Here is a 21582-nt window from a genome sequence, read left to right on the forward strand (position 1 = left end):
GCAATAATATATTTTATACCAACTAGTGCTGCTCTTGGGGCAGCAGAACTGTTGTTTATTTGTGCAAATCATGTTAGATTAAAATGTTTTTAAGGCTGTAGGGTTGGCTTTAAACGTGTTGATTTAGATTATTGCTGCATTTTGGGTTAGGAGGATTAAATCATATATTCACATAGGTTTGTTTAATTGAAGAATATCTGACTACATACAGCGTATTGCTGCTCTTGGAGCAGCAGAATTGAACCATTGGCATGATGACTGTTTCAGATGAGCATTTGAAATTCAGACACAGCATAATGCAGCAAACCAACTGGAAAGAGCAAAGGAAAACCAACACAAACCAGGGCCAACTCTTGTGGGGCCTATGTGTCTTTTAGAATAATAAGAGATGCTGCATTTACAGGTGCTGTTGTGAACAAAATGTTAAAACACCATGGACATGATGTTGACATTCAAGAAGAGGGTGTAAAAAACCCTGTTGACCCAGAGCTACTAGGTTTCATTGAAATGTGGCTTGAGCAGGGACTGTCAGTTTCTGAAACACTTTTAAAGAGTGTTGATTGGGCAGAACGTCATGGACATGTAGACAAACACAATCGTCGTTATTATGTTACACCAGAAGACATAAGAACAATCAAAAAGAGCATAAATGCACTATTTTTTCCTGACGTGAATGATAGTGTCAGTGTGGATATTCTAGCCACATCAGAGCTGAAAGAAAACATTTCTTTTTATCAGCCTTTAAGTGAAGAAAATCCATTGATAATTGTAGTGCAGACTCCCTGGCAAAAAGAACTCCTGAAATTACATCCACATCCCATGATGTTCATGGACGCCACCTACAAAAGCATAACTTCGTATGGCTATGCATTCTATGCACTTCTTCTGAGCAACAGCATTGGTAGAGGAGTTCCATTTGCATACTTCATAGTCAGTGAGGAATCAGCAGCCACACTCTCTCTCTGTCTAGAAAAGCTTTCTAGCTCTAACCCTGGTTTTTATCCCAGGTTAGTATCCTATTGCTTTTGATCAGATTTTTCAGTTTATTGACCAGAGATATGTATTGTTATTTGCTAAAACTCCATTGAGGTTAACATTCATTTAAATGATGCATTTTTAGTGCTGTCAGAGTAAGTTATTTTTTTAAACATGAATAATTTTGCCAATTGTGGGGTATTTAACTTTTTTAACAGAGCCTAGTGACTTATTAGTGTTGTTTCACTTTTAGTTTTTGCATTTACTTTTGATATTTATGGTGATATATGTAAACTTGGCATGTCTACTGCGCAAAGGTTTATATATATATTGCTTTTCATTTATATTGAAATATGGATTAAATTTTGTATCCTCTCTCTCTATTCTCTTTTCATTCCTCTGTAGGTCAGTGATGGTTGACAAGGACCTAAAAGAGCTCAAGGCAATAGCACAGGTTTTTCCTTCAGCAAAGGTCCTCATATGCTGGTTTCATGTTCTGCAGGTACACATTAGAAAACATTTGGATGGCAACGGCTACTGACATTCAGAAAGTTTTGCATGAAATTGTATGTATATATTACTATTATCATTACTGATAATTTAATTCTCTAATAAACTAGTAGGAATATTTTATTACAACTCCAATTTCAATGAAGTTGGATGTTGTGTAGAACATATATAAAAACAATACAATGATTTGCAAATCCTTTTTAACCTACATTCAATACGCTACAAAAAACAAAACGGATACATTCTTTTTTAAATATATATATTTACTCATTTTGAATTTGATGCTGCAACATGTTCCAAATAAGAGTTGGGAAAGGGACATGTTTACCACTGTGTTACATCACCTTTCCTTTAAAAACACTCAGTAAGCATTTGGAAACTGAGGACAATAATAGTTAAATCTTTGTAGGTGTAATTCTTTCCCATTTTTGCTTGATGTACAATTTCAGCTGTTCAACAGTCTGGGGTCTACATTGTTGTATTTAGTGCTTTAAAATGTGCCACACATTTTCAATGGGAGACGGGTCTGGACTGCAGGCAGGCCAGTCTATTACCCGCACTCTTTTACTATGAAGCCATGCTGTTGTAACATGTGCAGAATGTGGCTCTGCATTGTCTTTCTGTAAAAAGCAGGATGTCCCTGAAAAATATATCGCTTGGATGGCAGCTCCAAAACCTGTATGTACCTTTCAGCTTTAATGGAGCTTTAGATATGTGCAGATTACCCATGCACTTTTGTCGTTTTGGGCCTTGTCACTTACTTGCAGGGATTTCTCCAGATTTTCTGAATCATTTGATGATATCATGGGCTGTTGATAAAATCCCTTTGCAATTTCATATTGAGAAACATTCTTAAACTGTTGGACTGTTAGATCATGAACCTTGCTTGTGAACAACTAAGCATTTCAGGGATGATCCCTTTATAACTAATTATGACACTCATCTGTTTCCAGTTAACCTGTTCACCTGTTTTTTTGAGCATTCCTTAGTTTTCCCAGTCTTTTGTTGCCCCTTTTTTGGAAAGTGTTGCAGCCATCAAATGAGTGAATATGTAAAAAACAATGAAGTTTATCTGTTTAAACATTTCATATTTCATTTCTGTTTAAACATTTCAACTTGAGTTTGTAGTGTATTAAGTTGAATATAGTTTGAAAAGACTTTGCAATCATTGTATTATGTTTTTATTTATGTTTTACACAACGCCCCAACTTCATTGGAATGGGATTTATATAAGAGAGCAGCATATTTAATTACTCTTTAAGACATATTTGAGTATTGTAGAATCTCCTGAAAATAGCCTCCGGTTTGTGTGCTCATCTTCTATAATAGTTTTGTAATGTTTAGGTAAATAAAGGTGCAGCTATACTAAATTAGTCTAGTTGTGTAAGAGATGTACAGTGTTACAACATCTGTTACTGACTGAGGCTCATTACAGGGAGATTTTAAGTCTATACCCGCTATTTATTAAATTATTTGCCCCTCAGCTAATTCATTTAAATTGTACAATTTAAAATACTTTCTCAACAGAAAGTGATGAATGTGATTAAGTTCAAATAATTTAGATTAATTAATCAGTAAGCGTGTAGTTACATCTAGAAAAGGAGAACGGTTTGTGTATGATGGCTTTTTCAAATACCTAAATAATTTGGATAAATTTAGTCCATTACCCTACCCATATAATGGATCCATCCAGGTGTGGTTTAGATCTATGTGGATGCCTGGTTTAGGGTATTCACTACAATATGCATACAAGAAATGCATTGTTTTACTATTTAAAAAAATGATATAAATATTGATCATTCAATATTTTTTTAAATTTAATTTACCAAATAGGCAGTACACAGGTGGTTGGTAAAGAGAGATGGAGGAAACCTTCCAGTGGACCAAAGAAACATGGTCATTCAGGCAATGGCAGCAATGAAGGTGTGCCTAACGGTAAGATGTACTTTTGTACTTGATATAAGTAGTTAAATATTTGAATAAAATTCTTTTCACATTATTCATCTCTTGTTTGTAAAATAAAGTTTGTCTTCAGATTTACTTAGATGCCCTTTAACTTATTAAAACTTTTACATTGAATGTTTTGCAAGATTGTACCTATTATAATATGTGTTCCTGTGTTTTTCAGGAAGAGGAGTTCATCAACACAGCCGACGTAAAATGCAAGGAGCTGGATTCCTACCTTGGCAGTTCACATGTAACCGCCTACTTGAAGCCTCAGTGGATTTCTTGTGGACAGCTGTGGTCCAATTTTGGCAGGTCATTCAGTCATGAGAACAGTGAAACCAACAACAAAGCAGAAAGGTACAGAGTTGTATATTGGTTTATTTATTGCAATAATTTGCTATTTTAATCACTTTATACTGATAGAGCCTGCTTCTACAAATTTTATGGTATATTAGTAATGGCAATACTTATTGTAAAATTTGACAACAATTAGTATTGGCTCACTAAAACATGCTGCTCTTAAAAACAGCATATGTCATAATGTTGTCTTTACGCATTGCTGTGGTCTGATATTTATATACACACATAATTTTATGGAAATGTAGTGATACCTATTTTTCAGAGACAGAATGAGTGTACAACATACATCTCTAATAGAAAAAAAAAATGTTTAGACAAAGTAAAAATATGAATTGTATATTAGAATTTTACTTTGTCTGATATTAAAATTAGCTTGTTAATCTGAAAAAGGTAAGCATGACAAAAAAAGCAAAACCAAAAGAAATCTGTAAGTGGCAAATACTTTTTTCCCAGCACTATATGTTGCACCCTCATTCTGCTTCAAAAAGAACAGGGGTTGGTTTCCCGAAAGCTTCGTAACGCTAAGAACTTCGTTAACTCGTACTTAAGATTGATCGTTAATTAAAGAGTGTTTCCCAAACCGGTGCGTAACTAAAGTACTACGTAAACTCGCTCGCAGATTAACGAGTAACCTGACCCAGTCGTTATTCATAACATTCTACTTAAAGGGGATTTTGCTTGCAGTTCAGCACTTTAAGCACCAGGGACCGCCAATTTTGAGGGAGAAAAAGTATTATTTCTGTGGTTGAATCTATTATATTATATTATATTATATTATAATGCCAACTGTAGCTTGTAGTCTAACTGGGCATATTGGAATTGAACAATTACACACATAAATAAATTAGTAAAATACAGATTAGCAATGTTAGAGTTCTTGATATTAATGCAGCAATTAATGCAACCAATTAATTCCTGCAGATGATGCTCACGGTCTAAGAAAAGCTGCTGTATCCAAGTCTGTGCATTCTGTATCGTGGCGGTTACTGTGGCATACACGCTCCTATACATAATTCCCACCAGGCCGGGAATTACAGCACAACAAAATATATTTCCATTATCTAGTAAACAAAAAGGTATATGGCCTTCACAATCTCCTGACCTAAACCTGATGAACTGAGATGGTGATTTGAGGTGAGCTGGAGCTCAGCAGCGACTATTGTTCAGCACCTCCAGGAACTCCAGGAGACGCTGAGAAAACTATATTTATATAATAAATAATAATTATGCTATATAAATCTAATATAGTGTATATATATATATATATATGTGTGTGTGTGTGTGTGTTAATTTATTTATTTACAGGAATAAATATATAGAGACATATACACATATAGACATACAGGAACATATGTATACGTATTATAATATTATTTTATTATTACTATCATTATTATTAATAATAATAAATCAATTAACATTAATAATATGAATTAATATAATATATATTTATGTAATACATATTAATAATAGTAAACAAGTTTAATGTTTTAAAATAGATTTGATTTTTGATTATTCATTATTCATATGTATCTTTAGGAGTATTTTTTCAATGCCAAAGTACATCTAAATTAAAATTTCAGAATATGTATAATGTTGATGATTACAACACATTTCTACGTTTTTAGGGTGTAATAGTGAATAAATACTGGATATTTGGCAGTGTTGAATCAATGTTTTTGGTTCGACTGAGACTTCTTTAAACTTGTTTGTTAATTTTCGCTTTGCGAAGCTTTTTGGGAAACACTCGGAGAACTGGCTTGTTCTTTACTCACGTCATTCGTTATTCACTAAGACTGATCGTTTTCGGGAAACCCACCCCAGTTCAATAAAGTTTTTGAAAACCATTTCAAAAAACACACCTTTAATCAACACTTCTTTTATGTTTCTTACATAGATTCTTCCTTACAATTAAATATCAGTTTCTAAAGGGAAACACAAACCGGCGGATTGATCAGCTGCTTCGCTTGCTGTGTGGAGATCTCCAGAAATATTATTGGTAATTAAACTATTCTATTATTTTATTATTTTCTGTTCTTTATTACTTTTTTCACACATTTCCATATGTAATGACTGATTCTCTCTGTGTTATTTTAAGTTACATGGAAGACTTGGCAGAAATTGGACGGATCAAGGGAGCCAACACTGAAGACTTTTCTAATGCTGTCAAAAGTATGATTGAGAAAGGGCTTGATTCAAAATGTACAATTAATGAAAATGGAACATATGTTGTTCCACCTGATACAGGTGCACAGAATAACACAGTTGATTTGGTGATGGTTAAATGTGACTGCAGAAGATCCAAAAGTGGTGCCATGTGTAAACACATTGTTTTCTCAAAAACAGTTGCACAGCAACAAGGAATAGACATTCAGGACATCAGGAATTCTGTTGCTAAAAAAATAATTAGCAGTCATTCATACTTTTCAGATGAGGAAACCCTCACAGTCTTTCACAGTGATGGGAGTTCAGGAACTATAAATCACAGAAGTTCAAACTTGTGTACATGTGTAGCAAATAGTTATGGTGAGAAATGTGTCTGTGTTTTGGTTCGTAGCATCCTCTTCTTGGCGCAGACACCTTGTGAGCTGATCTCAAATGATCCAGTTTGCCACAAAACACCCATGATAAAGTCAAAGGCTGACTTGCAGACCATGCTAACAGACCTTATTAAATGGAGTCAATCAGACAAGTACACTAAGAATGAAGAACTGTACAAGACAGTCGAGAGGGCACATAAGCTTGTTTTTACAAACTTTTGTAGTCTGTCTAGAAAAAGAAGAACAACAGCACTACATGCCTATCGGCAAAGGATAAAGAAAGCACAAAAAGCTGTCACTATGAATTACATTTGTAAACGGAAAAGCAGAGGGAAAAAAAAAAAATAGTAAAATTGAGCTAAATGTAAAAAGAGTTTTCTCCATCTTCAAGCTGCTCTTTAGGAGATACAAGGTTTTAACATTGTAATAATATGCAAGTGGTTTACAATGAATGTTGATGTCAAGTTCTTGAGACACTTTAATGAGATGTATAGAATGCATTATCTGTCAATTGTAATTGTTTTAAGTTAATAACTACCACTGTCAGAAATATAAGAAGCCCTCTTTCTATTGCAGTATTTGAAAAGAAAAAGAGGCAAACGTGTTAGAATCATAAGATGTTTTCAACAAATGATAATGAAATTCCTGTAAGTTAACTATGAGCTGCTAATTTATAGTTGAGTTGAGATTCTCTTTTAAAAACATCTGCAAAACCCCCAAGTAGTCAACTTTGTAATTGCATAGAATTGTACAATGTACTTGTTTTGGAAATACCTTGATTTAGATGAGTTTTCATAATTCCTACTGTGTGGAGTACCACAATTGTGTCATGTTTGGATTTACTGAGAAGCTCTTTCAAATGTATTTGATTTGTTTATTTGATTTACCAACTGCTTCACACTGGGATTCTCCAATATGGTGGAAAAATAAAATAAACAAATAATAAAAAGGATTGTAAATCTTTATTTACAATTACATTGTACACACAAAAACAATATTCAAAAACTAAAATACGTACATAACAAAGTAAAAAAAACAATCCCAAATGTATTTTTAGCAACAAAGTAACCAACACATATTGTAGTTAGTAGGCATATAACAAGGTTTCAAGCATGAAGCTAGTGTATATAACTATGAACATAATGTAAGCAGACAAAACAGTTGAAATTGGTTCTAATTCATGATTGTAATGCTTTCATGTTCTCTTTAAGACATGCATCAATTAATTCAAAAGTGCCTTTTATAACTGCAGGCCCAAGACCGTGAGTTGCCAGGTCAAATGTATGCCAGTTCGTCTCCAAAGCTTTTTCCACAGCTTTTAGGGTCTTTCTGCAAATGATAAAAACAAAAACAATGTTTATCCTTAAATATTTTTGGAGCCCAGGCCGGTATTTCAAGAAACAGTGATGTTTGAAGAATAATGTTAAACTATCAATGCAGACAGTATGAACCCAAGATATTTCATGTTTTATCTCATCACATTTGTCATTTGTATATATACGTCCACTCCTGCACTTTAGGCCTGCAACACATTGCATCACACTTTGTAACATTGCCATTCCTTCTTACAACACTTTTGACACCAAGACATTTGACACCAAGGGCCCTATAGTGATCTATAGCGCACTAGTTAATTGCACTTTGTGCAGCTGGATTTAGGGGCATGTCCTGTGTCGTGAGGGCGCAAAAATTACGCCTTGCGCAGCTCTAACGGCATGTTTTAATTCTCTTAATTAAGGCTCTGGGTGAGGTTTATTTTTCTGTGGTAAAGAAGTGATGGTGTGTGGTATAGTGAATGGGGAGCGCAGTGCTCGTGGTGATCGTGATCCAGCTCTGCGTGCGCGCGACTGACTGTTGATTTTAGTCGGGTTTCACCGGATTAGACGCGCAATGCTTTTTTCCGCAGCCAAAATAGAAACACGCCAGAAATTTACCTGAACACACATCATTTCCAGACCACCATGCCCATTAGCGATAATATATTCCAAAAGTCCAACGCTATTTTAAGGACGTGTGTGCAAGGCGTAAAAATAGACTGTTGACTGGGTATACGATGGTAACTTGCCACGCCACGTGCCCTGCTACGATATGGCCCCAAGGGTACCAAACGATGAAGTGTTTTAGGTGTCATTTTGTCCCATACTTTCTGCAAACCTTCTAAACCTTTTGCTGAAAATCTGGATAGTCTTTTGTCTATCGCCAACAAGGCTCCTAAACCAACATCCGATACCATGTGCATAAATGTTTCTGATTTTGGGATTGTGCCACAGTTAACTGTTTACAAGCGCATATGGAATAATGAACAGAATATAGAAATGAGGAACAAATACCTCGTCAGATACTTTGTTGCACTCCACAAGGGTTTCAAAACTTTCCATGTAAAGTGGATAAGGCCCAACACTTCCAAGTCTTGCATCCTGTATATAAAGTCCTCCTGACCTCAAATCTTGTAACACTGCAAAAGAAAAAAGTTGTAATATTTATAATATTTTAGTTTGATTATTAAAATACTAGCCTAACATTCTATTTTTTTTTAACAAATTATATTTTTTCTAGATTAAAACATAGCCTACAGGTATATGTATTGCTATGTACAGCAGCTCTTGTATACAGTATTTTGATAAGGATACCAACGGTCTTAACATTGTTTACCTTAAATTAACTTATAATTAATAGTGTAGGTGTGATAATGAAATGTTTCATACTTACCATTCATTTTCTCAATAATTCCCTAAAACACAATGAGGCAAGATTAGAATTGGTAAAACATAATTTTAATCATAGTTTCAGTGTCTAAAGAAAATACAGCATATCAAACCACCATTTTTTGAATATTCTAACAGCTTATATCATGTATATAATGTCCAAAAACTAAACTACACTAATATGTATTACAGTTCTCGGTATATAATACACTAATGCTAAACTTCAGGATTCAATATGGGTATTGCTCAATTTTACAGTACAATACAATACCCTGTATATAGTAGAGTATTGCTCAATTAAAGGATTCTATGTGAATATGATCAGCATGATAAAAGCCAACCCTACAGCCTTAAAAACATTTTAATCTAACATGATTTGCACAAATAAACAACAGTTCTGCTGCCCCAAGAGCAGCACTAGTTGGTATAAAATATATTATTGCTAAATATGGCTAGGAATCAATTATACTGACCCAAAATGAACAATAATATAAATCAGTAAGATGCAGTTCAAATTTATAGCACATTGCCGCCGCCTTTACAACTACTGTTCTGCTGCCCCCAGAACATAACCCTGTACCCAAGAGTAGCAGTATTCTTTATATAATATAAACATGCTAAATTTCAGGATTTAATATTGGTGTTGCTCAATTTTACAGACCCAAAATCTGCATTAAAATTAATCAGTATAAAAAAGCCCAAACATATAGTTAATTACTTCTGATTTTTAAACCAGTGCTTTGCTGCCCCAAGAGCAGCGTTAGCCTCTATATAAAGTGGTAATGCTAACCCTACAGACTAATCTTGTACATGTTTCAGTTTTCCTGCCCCAAGAGCAGCATTATGCTGTGTCTGAATTTCAAATGCTCATCTGAAACAGTCATTATGCCAATGGTTCAATTCTGCTGCTCCAAGAGCAGCAATACGCTGTATGTAGTCAGATATTCTTCAATTAAACAAACCTATGTGAATATATGATTTAATCCTCCTAACCCAAAATGCAACATTAATCATGATGATAATCAGGATGATAAAGGCGAAACTTACAGTACATTGGAAGCAGTTGTGTAACTCATAATTTAAAACAAAACCAAGTTCTGCTGCCCTAAGAGCAGCGTTATAGTACACCTATGTTATATTTAACAATTCAATGTGTGCATCAGTACTAATTGACATCACATTATAAATTACATTTGCTAAACTATTTATATATTTGAAAATCATATTTACTTTGCAAAATAGGAACAAACAAACAAAAAAAAAAGAATTTTGCCCTATGGCCCGCTTGCAATACCTCTGCAGCCCACTTGGGGGGTGCGGCCCACAGGTTAAAAAACACTGTTATAGAGTCTTTTATGTCAATAGATCAATTCGTCTGCCCCCAGAGCAGCAAAAAACTATATATTAACGTTACAGTGGCTTATAACACAGCACGAGACACATTTCTACAATTCCTGTAAAGCAGTATAAAACTTTTCCATTCTCAAGTTGTGTTTGTATGACTTAATACACTACTACACATCCAAGTAAGCAAGAGTAAATATACCAAGCATGCTAGCTAAAGCCTGTTGAACACTGCTATTATCTGACTAACATTAACAACCCCTATGCAATTTTTATCCCTCATTTCATATAATTGTAGATTATATCAGACTGAATATTGTTTAATAGCTGACAAATGTCTAGCTGACCTTATCAAAACTACTTTAAACTATGGAGCTAATTAGCTAACCTAAGTATCTGAACTTGCTAGCTAGCAAGGTTAGCTGGCTCAGTAGCCTAATAATGCACACTATTATTTTAAGTTCATTTAATAAGGCATATCTGTTCCCAAAATAAACTCTTTAAAATAATAATAAAAAAAAATACTTAATTACTTTTGCTATTTTTTGGCTAGCTGACTATCGAAAATACTGTGCTAATCTTGCTAGCCAATTAGCCTGAAAATTCACACTACTGTTTCAAGTTAACTTAAAAAGCTCTTATTCAGTACATTAATATTATTTTAATAAAAATAAAAGCATCTTACCTTCAAAAACTGTGATTTTTCACTCCTCAAAGATGGCTGGATCCAACTGCCCGGTCTTTTTTTTCATTTAGCAGATCCTGCCTTTTCCCCCGCCTCTTCTTTAAATTGATTGGTTGTTTCTCTGAACCAATCAGTTTTCTTTCTGCCCTCAGAACCCTTTTGTGTAAGTAAAACTCCCATCTGCATTAAACAGTCCTGCTGGTGTTTGGGGAGGGGGGGGGTGTTAAAACAGTCTCAGATGGGGTGAAAGTCAATGAGTTAGTAAATAAGCAAAGAAGCCACAGATAAATCTCTGTAGGAGTATCTCAATGCTCACCCACTCACCTGCACACTCCGCTCCCCCGTATCCTACATCACACAGACAGGAACACTCCTCCTCCTTATACCGCCCATGAACACACTGGACACTGCAGCGCACTGCAACACATCAGCACAACACCAGAACTTTACCATAAAACTGCTCTGACAAACGAGGGAAGATCTAGAAGTGGTCATCCGTATGAGAAGATCTAGGTTTGATCATCCCTAATCAATGTTTCTGATAAATAATTCAATAATTAACTAAGCACATGATCTTTCAATTAGAGATTTACAATTAGAGATTAAACATTATTTTCTACATTTAAAGCAAGACATGTGTATTATTTTTATTGGGTCATTTCATTGTGTACCCCAAATGTTGCAATGCTCTTTGCTACCTCACACCCCATCAACAGTCTTTTTTACATGTTTAGGAATAGATCTACACTCATGGACATGGTGGTCTGGAAATGAGGTCTGTTCAGGTAACTTTTTTGGCATGCTTCTGTCTTGGTAGCAATAAAAAACAGTGGTGCGCCACTGACTGATTAAAACCATGGCAACAGTCAACTATCACAGTCCTTTCCTATAAGTGTGCCATGCACACGCCCAGCCTGTGAACACCCTCGCTCGCTAAACACACACACAACATGCTGCAGAGAGCAAACCCAAACTTTTACTCAACAATAAACAGAATAAAAAATAAAATAACATTAAATGAGCTGCTGCGTGCCTACCTTCAGTATCCTTGGCTGAATCATGCAAAGCGCTGCGCTGTTAAAATACCATCGTGCCAAAGTCAGAGCGCACCTGCCTCTTAAAGGCAATGCCAAGTGACACACACAACACACCCAGCCATGCAAGGCATATTTTTTGCAACCTCACAATACCAACAACACACAGACACGCCCTAAATCAAGCTGCGCAAGACGCATTTGACCAGTGCACTATAGATCACTAAAATAGGGCTCTTAGGCTCTCAGATATATTCAACCACAGTCTCAAACCATAATTAACCTGTTATGATTATGACTTGTTCATAGTCATCATTATGAAAGATCAGATGATGTCCATTTCACAGCTTAATAAAAACAGACTCCTCATTCCTATAAGACTGTAAGAAGATAGCACCACTATGTTGTCTTATAGTCATTTCCTCAGTCTGTAATGTGCTCAAGAAAATGGCAAATTAATAAGAACAGTGGAGGTCAAGCTGAAGTGCAGCACCGTACAGAAAGAGAAAGAACAGTCACCCTGGCAGAAGCGTCCAGTGAATCCAGGGGCACAGTTACAATGACACAAAGAGACATTTAGCTGTCCATTCTGCCCACAGCTCATACGACATGGGTTTCGGGGCGTCTCTGAAACAAGAAACACATACAAACAATGATCAAAAGTCACACCCCAAATTTAGATTTTTTAAGTGTTTTTATAATTTTTAAAGTTAATTTGTTTTCATTGCTAGTGACTAACTGTAAAGTTTATAACCAATAACCTACCTCAGTAAAGATGGCCCCACATATCATCAGAAATGAAATACAAATATTTCCATTGGTTAGTGCTGCATTTGTGCTGCAAAAATTAGCGTTTGTGCTGTTATCTTTATTGAGTTATTAAACATTTAATTTATTGCCTGTTTTGTAACAGCCCCTTATTTGCAGACAATTCGCACTAAAGTAGTCTCATTGGTTAGTGCTGCTTTTGTGCTGGTTTGTGCAGAAAAATCAGCGTTTGTGCTGTTATCTTTATTGAGATATTAAACAGTATATTTGCTGTTATCGTTTTAGATAGATAAATAGATAGATAGATAGATACTTTATTGATCCCCGAGGGAAAATTTTGGAAATTATTGAGATATTTACATTTAATTACTGACCTGTTATGTAACACAGCCCCTCATCTGTGGCCAAATTGTACCAAAGTGGTCTCGTTAGTTAGTGGTACGTTTGTGCTGGTTTGTGCAGGTTTGTGCAGCAAAAAATAGCGTTTGTGCTGTTATCATTATTGATTTATTAGGAAAAAAATATTGAACGGGTGTGAAGCTGGTGCCTCATATCATCAGAAACGGAATAAAAATATTTTAATTGGTTAGTGATACGTTTGTGCTGGTTTCTCACATGGAAATGCCCATATTTATCATTACGCTATATTGCCAAAAGTATTCAGTCACCAATCCAAATAACTGAATTCAGGTGTTCCAATCACTTCCATGGTCACAGGTGTATAAAACCAAGCACCTATGCATGTAGACTGCTTCTACAAACATTTATACAACTTTATTCAGAGTCTAATACTACAATTACAGTCTGTAGAGCTTCAAGGAATGTGTTTCCATGGCTGAGCATCTTAATCCAAGCCTGACTTCACCAAGTGCCTTTTTGTAACCCATAAGTGCAACCTATTTAGCTGTTTTTTCCCAATAAATAATGCAGATTCCTCATATCACTATGGTTAAGGTTAGGTTTAGAATAAGGAATGGGGTAGGCTTATGTCAAGGTTGGATAAAGATGTACGTTAGTGTTAGGTTAAGGTTAGGTTTAGGTATAGATTAAGGTGTATATAAAATGTACATTTAGCTGTAGATTAAGGTGTACTTTAATGTTTTAGATTAGATTTAGGTATAGATTACGATTATCAAATTATATGTTCATTTGTTGAAGAGATTATATTTGAATAAAAACATAAAAAAATTGAGATGTTTTAAAACTTATGAACTGTAGTCTAATACAGCATGAAAATAAGCGAGGAGAAGTAGCCATATCTCGTTTTAAAATGAAGCGAGGGCGAACTTCATTACCTAAAAATACTGTGGTATAAACACTGCTTCAGGCAGCCAACATTTTCCACCATAATGCAGTTATCTCCAAATGAATAGAACACAACAAAGCAGCAGTGTTCCTCTCTGGGTGCACTTTACCCACGAAAACAACTTTTATCTGCCACTTAAACACAGCGTGTGGAATGAAAGGCACACAGAGGAGAATTCCAGTTAAAATTCCCTGGATGTAGCAGTTTTTTCTGCTAACACCAGCAGCACTGCGCAGGAACACGGCGTGTCATAAAAATGTAAATCAGCACGGATTCTTTTTTTAGTCCTTCGGTTGTGAGGAGCGGCTCTTATCTGCTTTAGTTTTACAGCGAGTGCCCTTTTTATTAAGGTAAAGTAAAATAAGCATTCAGGGGGCTGCTGGGGTATCAGTGCACTCACCACACAAACCGCCAACATGGTCCCAGAGCCGGAGGCAGCCGGACATGGAGGAGGTGCAGAGAGAGCAGTAAACCCCTGCTTTATAGGGCACCACATGCCTGCCGTTCACCTCCCAGTTTCCCCTGCAAACACAGTGAGAAGGAGGTTTTACAGATGATTGAACACAGCCAACAACCAGTGATCAGTGTGAGCAGTGAAGACAGGGGAGACAGGGGTTTTCTTAGCCAGGATGTGCAAAAACCAGAGGGTGCAGGGTTGTAGGTTCAATACCCAGACTCAGCAATAAGGCTGCAACTATTATAACTATACTCCAAATTTCAATTCCACTTTTTGTTCATTTATAACTGCATGACACTACACTGTTCTGGTGACAAAAAAGCAAAGGGGAGGAGTTAAGGGCTATTCAATAACTCAGTTCACACTCAACTTGGTCACCAAAAGTGACCAAACAAAAAAGTTTGGACACATCCTTTCTCGCTCTATGTGTTTTCTTTATTCTTATGATTTTTACATTGTAAATGTCAGTCCTAATGTTGTCAGTCTGCCTGCCATGGACTCTAGGACCTTAGTACATACACTAAAGACTCCATATCCCAGCATGCACCTACACCACACCTCCCGTACATTTCTGATCACGTGACGCTTCGGCATTCTGACTCGCCGAGTTTCTAGATTGCTCACACCTGCTCTCACCAGTTTATAAACCTCTGTCTTTGGTTGTTCCCTGCATGGTGTTGAATCTAGTTTCCTACCTCATCTACCTTACATTTCTTTGTGTTTTTGCTTCTTTGTTTTTCGACCCCTCCCTTGACTAGCCCTGTATTGTTTGTTTTTCTTGTTGCCGACCCTTATTTTGTTTACTGACCACGCTTTTTGCCTTGCCGCTCTACCTGCTTATTGGATATCTCATGTATGTTGCTATTCCTGATATGTCTCTGTCATGTATCTGACCAGCATGACAGAAAATTTAATACTGAAGACATTAAAACTATACTGGAACACAGGTGGAAACAAGAAGTGTTAAACAAATCCGAATATGTTTTATACTTTAGATTCTTCTAACTACCACATTTATTTTGAGGACAGATCTGCACACCGACACATAATCTCACAATAATTATCAGAACATTTTATATTTAAACTTTACCTTTTAAGTGTATAACAGCCATTTGAATCCTATGAAAAGCTTTTATCATGTAATTTTTTGTACCTATTTTAGTTTCACCTATTTAATTACATAATTCTATTAATCACTGAAACTATAATATGCTGAGAATTATATGTTTACTTTTAAAAGATCCCAAAAAATATAAAGGGCAGTTTCCCAGGCAGAGACTACAGTAAGACTAGCTATAGATTATATTGTCCTGTAAATGGGAAATCTCCATTCTGGATGTTGTGTAGTCCAAGACTAGGCTTAATCCTCATCTGAAAAACTGCACCATACTGACTGAAATCTGCTCTAAGTAAAAGAGCAGAAGAGGTCACATTTGTTTCCAGTACAAGTATGTTAAATATGGTCTTCTTGACATATGACTGACATTATAATATTATTGATATTAATATTATAAACTTTCAGACCGTTACAGAGAAGAAAACACATGGTCTCACAGTAACAGACTTCATGAGAAACAGCATATCTCTTACCCCGGTGAATACGCACAGACAAACAGGTCCCACTGCACAGCTCCACCTCTACACACACGCACAGCACAGCCCACCTGACTGGAGGTAGCCCACACCAGCTGCCACAGAGAGACACATACAGAACTCACAACAATGCTGTGACATATCAACAGTGGGTGATATAGTGGGTCCTATCTTACACCCTGCACGAAGTGTGTCACAATGTTCATTGCTATCTTACACCCCCACCAACAGTCTATTTTCACGCCTTCCATCTGCATCGTTTAAATAGCAACGGATCTTAAGAATATCCCAATCTACACTGATGGGTATGGCGTTCTGGAACTGAGGTGTGTTCAGGTCAATTTCAGGCGTATTGCTATATTGGCAATGAAAAACACAGGTGAACCACTGACTGAATAAACTAGACAAACGTCCACATCTAGACATCTAGCATATACATCTGGGCTTGTTACCCACACAAGGAATGTTTCGAGCTGCGCAATGTGCACTTTTCCCATCGTTACGATAGCAAAGACATACTGATACACTGATATAAATCAAGCTGCACTAAGTAGGGATCTTTATATTTATGTTACATTAAAAAATTACATTTCAGGGGCACCGAGTGGTCCAGCGGTCTAAAGCGCTGCCACCATGAGCGAGAGGTCACAGGTTCAAACCCCAGCTCATGCGGGTTTGCCATCAAGCTGCCAGCGTTCAGAGGGAGCAAAATTGGGTAGATGGCGCTCTCTCCCCACATCACTTCTAGGGTGATGTCCACAGCACAGGGCGTCTGTGAGCTGATGTATCGGAAGCACATCAGCTCACAGATGCATTCCTCCAAGCATGCTGTGATGCTACTCGGCAATGCTGCATCAGCAGCAGCTCGAAAAGAAGTGGTGGCTGACTTCACATGTATCGGAGGAAGCATGTGCTAGTCTTCACCCTCCTGGTGTGTTGGGGCATCACTAGTGATAAGGGGGAGTCCTAATGAGTGGATTGAGTAATTGGCCGTGTAAATTAGGGAGAAAATGGGAAAGATCAGTTCACCTGTGTATAATGCTTGCAGGTGCCATTGTTTCTGCACTGGCCACTCTGGTAGATGTAGTTCTGGCCCTCTTTAAACCAGGAGTTGATGATGTCAGAAAAGGAGGCCACACCATGAGGAGACCGGCAGACGTTCCAGCCGATGTGTCCCGTGTGTTCTTCTAACAGGGATCTGTCCTCTGAGCAGGACTCAGCTCTTTCCTGGGCCAGTCTAGCCAGCCTCTCACTGTACTCCTGCAAAAGAACGAAGAGTTCTCAATAAATTAAACACATACAGCTCAGGTCAAAGTCCTGGAAGAGTGTTTCCCAGTCCTGCTCTGCATTATTTAGTGGATTTCTCTGCTCTAATACCCTCAGTTCAGCTGAGTTAAAGCATGGTAATGAACTAATGAGTTTAATCAGCTGTTATGAGCAGAATGAGCACTCAGATGTGCAGCACAGGGGCACTCCAGGACTGGGGTTAAGATCTAATGTTACCACAACTGATGGCTGATATTACACATTTTATGCAGTACATGTGGCACTTGTTGCTGTCACAGGTGTGGAAATGCACACACTGCTTGTGAAGTCCCTGTAGAGAAGTGCAGCCAGCACAATAAGAGTCTCTTTGGAACCAATAAACTTGAACCTATTGGCATCATGCCAATGGAATGGGTGAACCTTCACAATTAGGGTCACAAATAACCTATGACAGTAATGAAGTGCCTATGGCAGTAATAAACATCCCTTTTGTAAGGTAAATTGTGAAATAATGTGAATTAATATTAATATATAAATACAAGTCAAAAACAAATTTTAATGCATCGCTTGTAGTCTGCTGTATTTCTGCTGCATCAAAACAGCTCTGTAAAAAATTAAGAGACCAGTTCAGTTTCTGAATCAGATTCTCTGATTTTGCTATTTATAGTTATATGTTTGAGTAAAATGGACATTGTTGTTTTATTCTATAAACTACGGACAACATTTCTCCCAAATTCTAAATAAAAATATTGTAATTTAGAGCATTTATTTGCAGAAAATTAGTAATGGCTGAAATAACAAAAATGATGCAGAGCTTTTAGACTTCAAATAATGCAAAGAAAACAAGCTCATATTCATATTCAAGTTCAGAAATCAATATTTGGTGGAATAACCCTGTTTTTTTAATAACAGTTTTCATGCATTTTGGCATGTTCTCCTCCACCAGTCTTACACACTGCTTTTGTATAACTTTATGATACTTCTATGGTGCAACAATTCAAGCAGTTCAGTTTGGTTCGATGGCTTGTGATCCTCCATCTTCCTCTTGATTATATTCCAGAGGTTTTCAATTAGTTAAAATCAAAGAAACTCATCATTTTTATGTGGTCTCATTATCTTCCAGAGCTGTATTGCAGTTTTCTCTATTTTATATTGAAAGCATTTGAACTTTGATATAAAGGTGAATCTAAATGCAGATGGTTATTAAAAGGCTCTTCACTCTTGCCAGAAAGTGCTGCCCTCACAGCCCGACCAGCCTGTGATGAGGCTCAACACCAAGCCAGGAAAAATGAGGTCACTGCGCCCCATAGAGCAGTGACATGAGTAGATCAGTCCAAAGACATCGTCACCATCCTAATTTAGACAAGTAGAGCCTTAAATAAGATTGCAAGACTAGAGCTGCCTACTTTCTCTTGGAGTGTGTGATAATAAGGTATAACTTCATCAGACAGGCTTCGCCAAAATAATGGCTACCCTTTGAGCCTCTAAGCCAAGACAGGGTATTATACCTCACACTCTTATAAATAACGGTGCTACATGGTGATTCATTTAAAGAGTTAATCTAAAGGTTCTTCACACTCATGGATCCTTTAGAAAACTGTCTCTTTACAGAAGCAAGAATGATTTTTCTTGGAATTGCTCAAAGAGCACTTTGCAGTAAGGATGATATGAAATGTTAATCTTAGTTGTTTTTCATTTTCAAAGAAAAAATTATTTCAAAGTTACACTTTAGCAGATGTACCAACAAAAGCACATTATTTACATTACTTACACCAGCAGTTCTATTCTAATAACATATTTATCTCAGCTGAGCTGAGATAAATATGTAAACCTCAGCAGTGCAATTTTCGACATGTATATTTCTCTGCAGTGATGTTTTAATCATACACTTACCTCAGCAGTGCTATTCTAGTCACTAATGTACCTAAGCAGTTCTGTTCTAGGTACCTCAGAAAAGGCTATGTTACCTAACATTATTATCCTATCCCTGTACAGCTTGTGTACTGTTTTTACAGTTCCTCTTCAAGTACATGACAGACTGATTGTATGTGCTTTTGTGTGCAATTTTCCCAACAGTGCTACCAGTTAATGGGGGGAAAAATAACCAAATAGTCAAACTTGTAAAGACATAAACTGATAACAAGAGTAAAAAGTGATATTAAATGCTTTATTTTATTATAATTTTTAGCATTTGTGTAAAAAAAAAATCCACCAGCATCATCTTTTTACATAGATTTCTGCTAAATTTGAGATGCTTTCTTTCTCCTGTACTATTGTAAAGTTAGTATTGTAGAAATACAATACATATTTTTATAATGACAGCACCAATATTCATGTTTATGTAGTCTGGAATATCGTCGCTGTCCTATGAAAAACATTTATCTAAATTTTTGTCGATTTTTAGTTTACTACATAATTTGAACAGACAAACTGTCCCTTTAACTGTGCCAACATTTCTTGATGAACAGACCAATAGAAACGCTTAAAAATGGCCATGAAATAAACTCTTGTTACATTGACTTCCATTGAAAGTTTACAAGTTTTTTTTCTCACTACTGTAAAGTTGCTGTTTTGGAGATAAGTGTTTTTCACTCGACAGCGACGATATACAGTGTGTGTGTGTGTGTGTGTGTGTGTGTGTGTGTGTGTGTGTGTGTGTGCGTGTGTTTTAAAGATCTACCCTCCTCTCTAAAAAGAGTAAGTTTCCCTCAGACAAATGAGACACATCTCAAAAGCAGGATCTGAGATAAGGATCTGCGTTCCGTGAACAGCAGCAGTGAACTGTAGATGAGGGAGCGGAGGAGCGAGGGATGAGGGATTCCTCTTCCTGAGCTGTGGGGATCAGAGGAAGGGAGGTGGTGAAACAGGAGAAGCCTGTGGTGACACTGGGTAAGGCTGAGGTCAGGACAGGACTATGGGGAATTCTATCACATATGCTGGCCAATCAGATAGCTCAGAAGGAACAGCTGATGGACACCCAGCAAGCTCTGTATAAATTCAGAGTAGAACTACACTCAGTTCAAAAGTCAAAATCTGATCCACTGTAAGAAACTGTGTTAAACCACAATAGCCCTGTGTGAGTTACTGCCTGTCAAACTATCATTCAGATGATATATACTCATGTTTGTATTATTGCTCAGACTGCAGTGCTATTTAGAAGGCAGACAAACATGACTATAAATAATAAATTATTAAAATGTTATTTCTGGGTGCAACTATTGTTTGAGCAATATACTGTATCGTTCCAGAAAGAAATGAGTTAAACAGTATTATTGTCATTTTAAGACGATTCAATGCAACTAATGTAGTAGTAGCTAATAATATAATAGTACCATAACGCAGTCGGGAGAAGTATGTTTCTTGGCAATACATGCTGCATTATAATGGTCTGCAACATATTTTTACATTTATTTTTTTAACACAAATCACACATTCATACTTATTGGCCTTGAGTTAGACACACCATTTGGAAACTCAATTTTAACAAGTATAATGACAAATTAACCACAATGAGCAGTGCTTTTCTTTTAAAATGGCAGCACCCTGATACCCTCAAGCCCTTATTCTCCTTCCACAAGAACACCAGGAGGTTAAATTGCACTCTAACCTAGCATTACCGACGTGAAACCAGCACCATTCTGGCTTGTGAATCTAATTTTGAACCAGTTTGTTGCTTTTCACCAACAAAACTAGGTTCTGGAACCAGGAACATTTGTTCGCAGAAACGAAAGAATATTAGGTCCTTCAGCACAAACCTCTGTTTGTACAGCAGCACTTCTCGTTGTGCAGCGCCCTCTGTTAGTGACGTATGATGTGACGTTTTGACAGTTCCACTAAAACTGGTCGAAACTTGGTCTGGTTTGCTAAAAAGCTTCACAGTTATTATGAACCCGAACGAAACTGGTTCAAGAACCAGAGTTCTTTGGGTGGAAAAGTGCAATCAGTTGAACCACCATAACTAAGCAAAAGAAAATTTATAGAACACACACATAACCCATATGTATATATCAAGAGCTAAGAGCTATCATTCCAAAGTTACAGTTTAGCAGATGTATCAACAAAAGCACATTGTATTTACTGTACATCAGCAGT

The 21582-nt window shown here is 36.6% G+C and overlaps 2 protein-coding genes and 1 long non-coding RNA gene across 3 annotated transcripts in view; 1 reads left to right on the forward strand and 2 right to left on the reverse strand.

The window, feature by feature from the left end:
* LOC103038454 (C-type lectin domain family 18 member A) overlaps nucleotides 1–21582 on the reverse strand; it is a 44375-nt gene that overhangs the window by 9928 nt on the left and 12865 nt on the right. The window contains exons 3-7 of the mRNA XM_022679510.2: nucleotides 17254–17484; nucleotides 16222–16319; nucleotides 14575–14696; nucleotides 12620–12727; nucleotides 11391–11483 (exon numbers count right to left, since the gene is read on the reverse strand). Of these exons, the coding sequence (XP_022535231.2) occupies nucleotides 11391–11483; nucleotides 12620–12727; nucleotides 14575–14696; nucleotides 16222–16319; nucleotides 17254–17484 (652 nt within the window). The remainder of the gene's footprint in view (nucleotides 1–11390; nucleotides 11484–12619; nucleotides 12728–14574; nucleotides 14697–16221; nucleotides 16320–17253; nucleotides 17485–21582) is intronic.
* On the forward strand, nucleotides 306–7281 carry LOC125804567 (uncharacterized). Its single transcript, XM_049483497.1, has 6 exons — nucleotides 306–1007; nucleotides 1381–1477; nucleotides 3319–3420; nucleotides 3614–3789; nucleotides 5690–5791; nucleotides 5891–7281. The coding sequence occupies exons 1-6, from the start codon at nucleotides 421–423 to the stop codon at nucleotides 6678–6680; spliced, it is 1854 nt and encodes a 617-aa protein (XP_049339454.1). The 5' UTR covers nucleotides 306–420; the 3' UTR covers nucleotides 6681–7281.
* LOC111195012 (uncharacterized) lies at nucleotides 7276–11249 on the reverse strand. The gene is made up of 4 exons (XR_007440685.1): nucleotides 11067–11249; nucleotides 9042–9063; nucleotides 8663–8787; nucleotides 7276–7661 (listed from the first exon to the last, which is right to left on the reverse strand). It is a non-coding gene; the product is annotated as an uncharacterized LOC111195012 (long non-coding RNA).

The sequence above is a fragment of the Astyanax mexicanus genome, chromosome 9 (genome assembly GCF_023375975.1).
Source record: "Astyanax mexicanus isolate ESR-SI-001 chromosome 9, AstMex3_surface, whole genome shotgun sequence".
NCBI lineage: Eukaryota > Metazoa > Chordata > Actinopteri > Characiformes > Acestrorhamphidae > Astyanax > Astyanax mexicanus.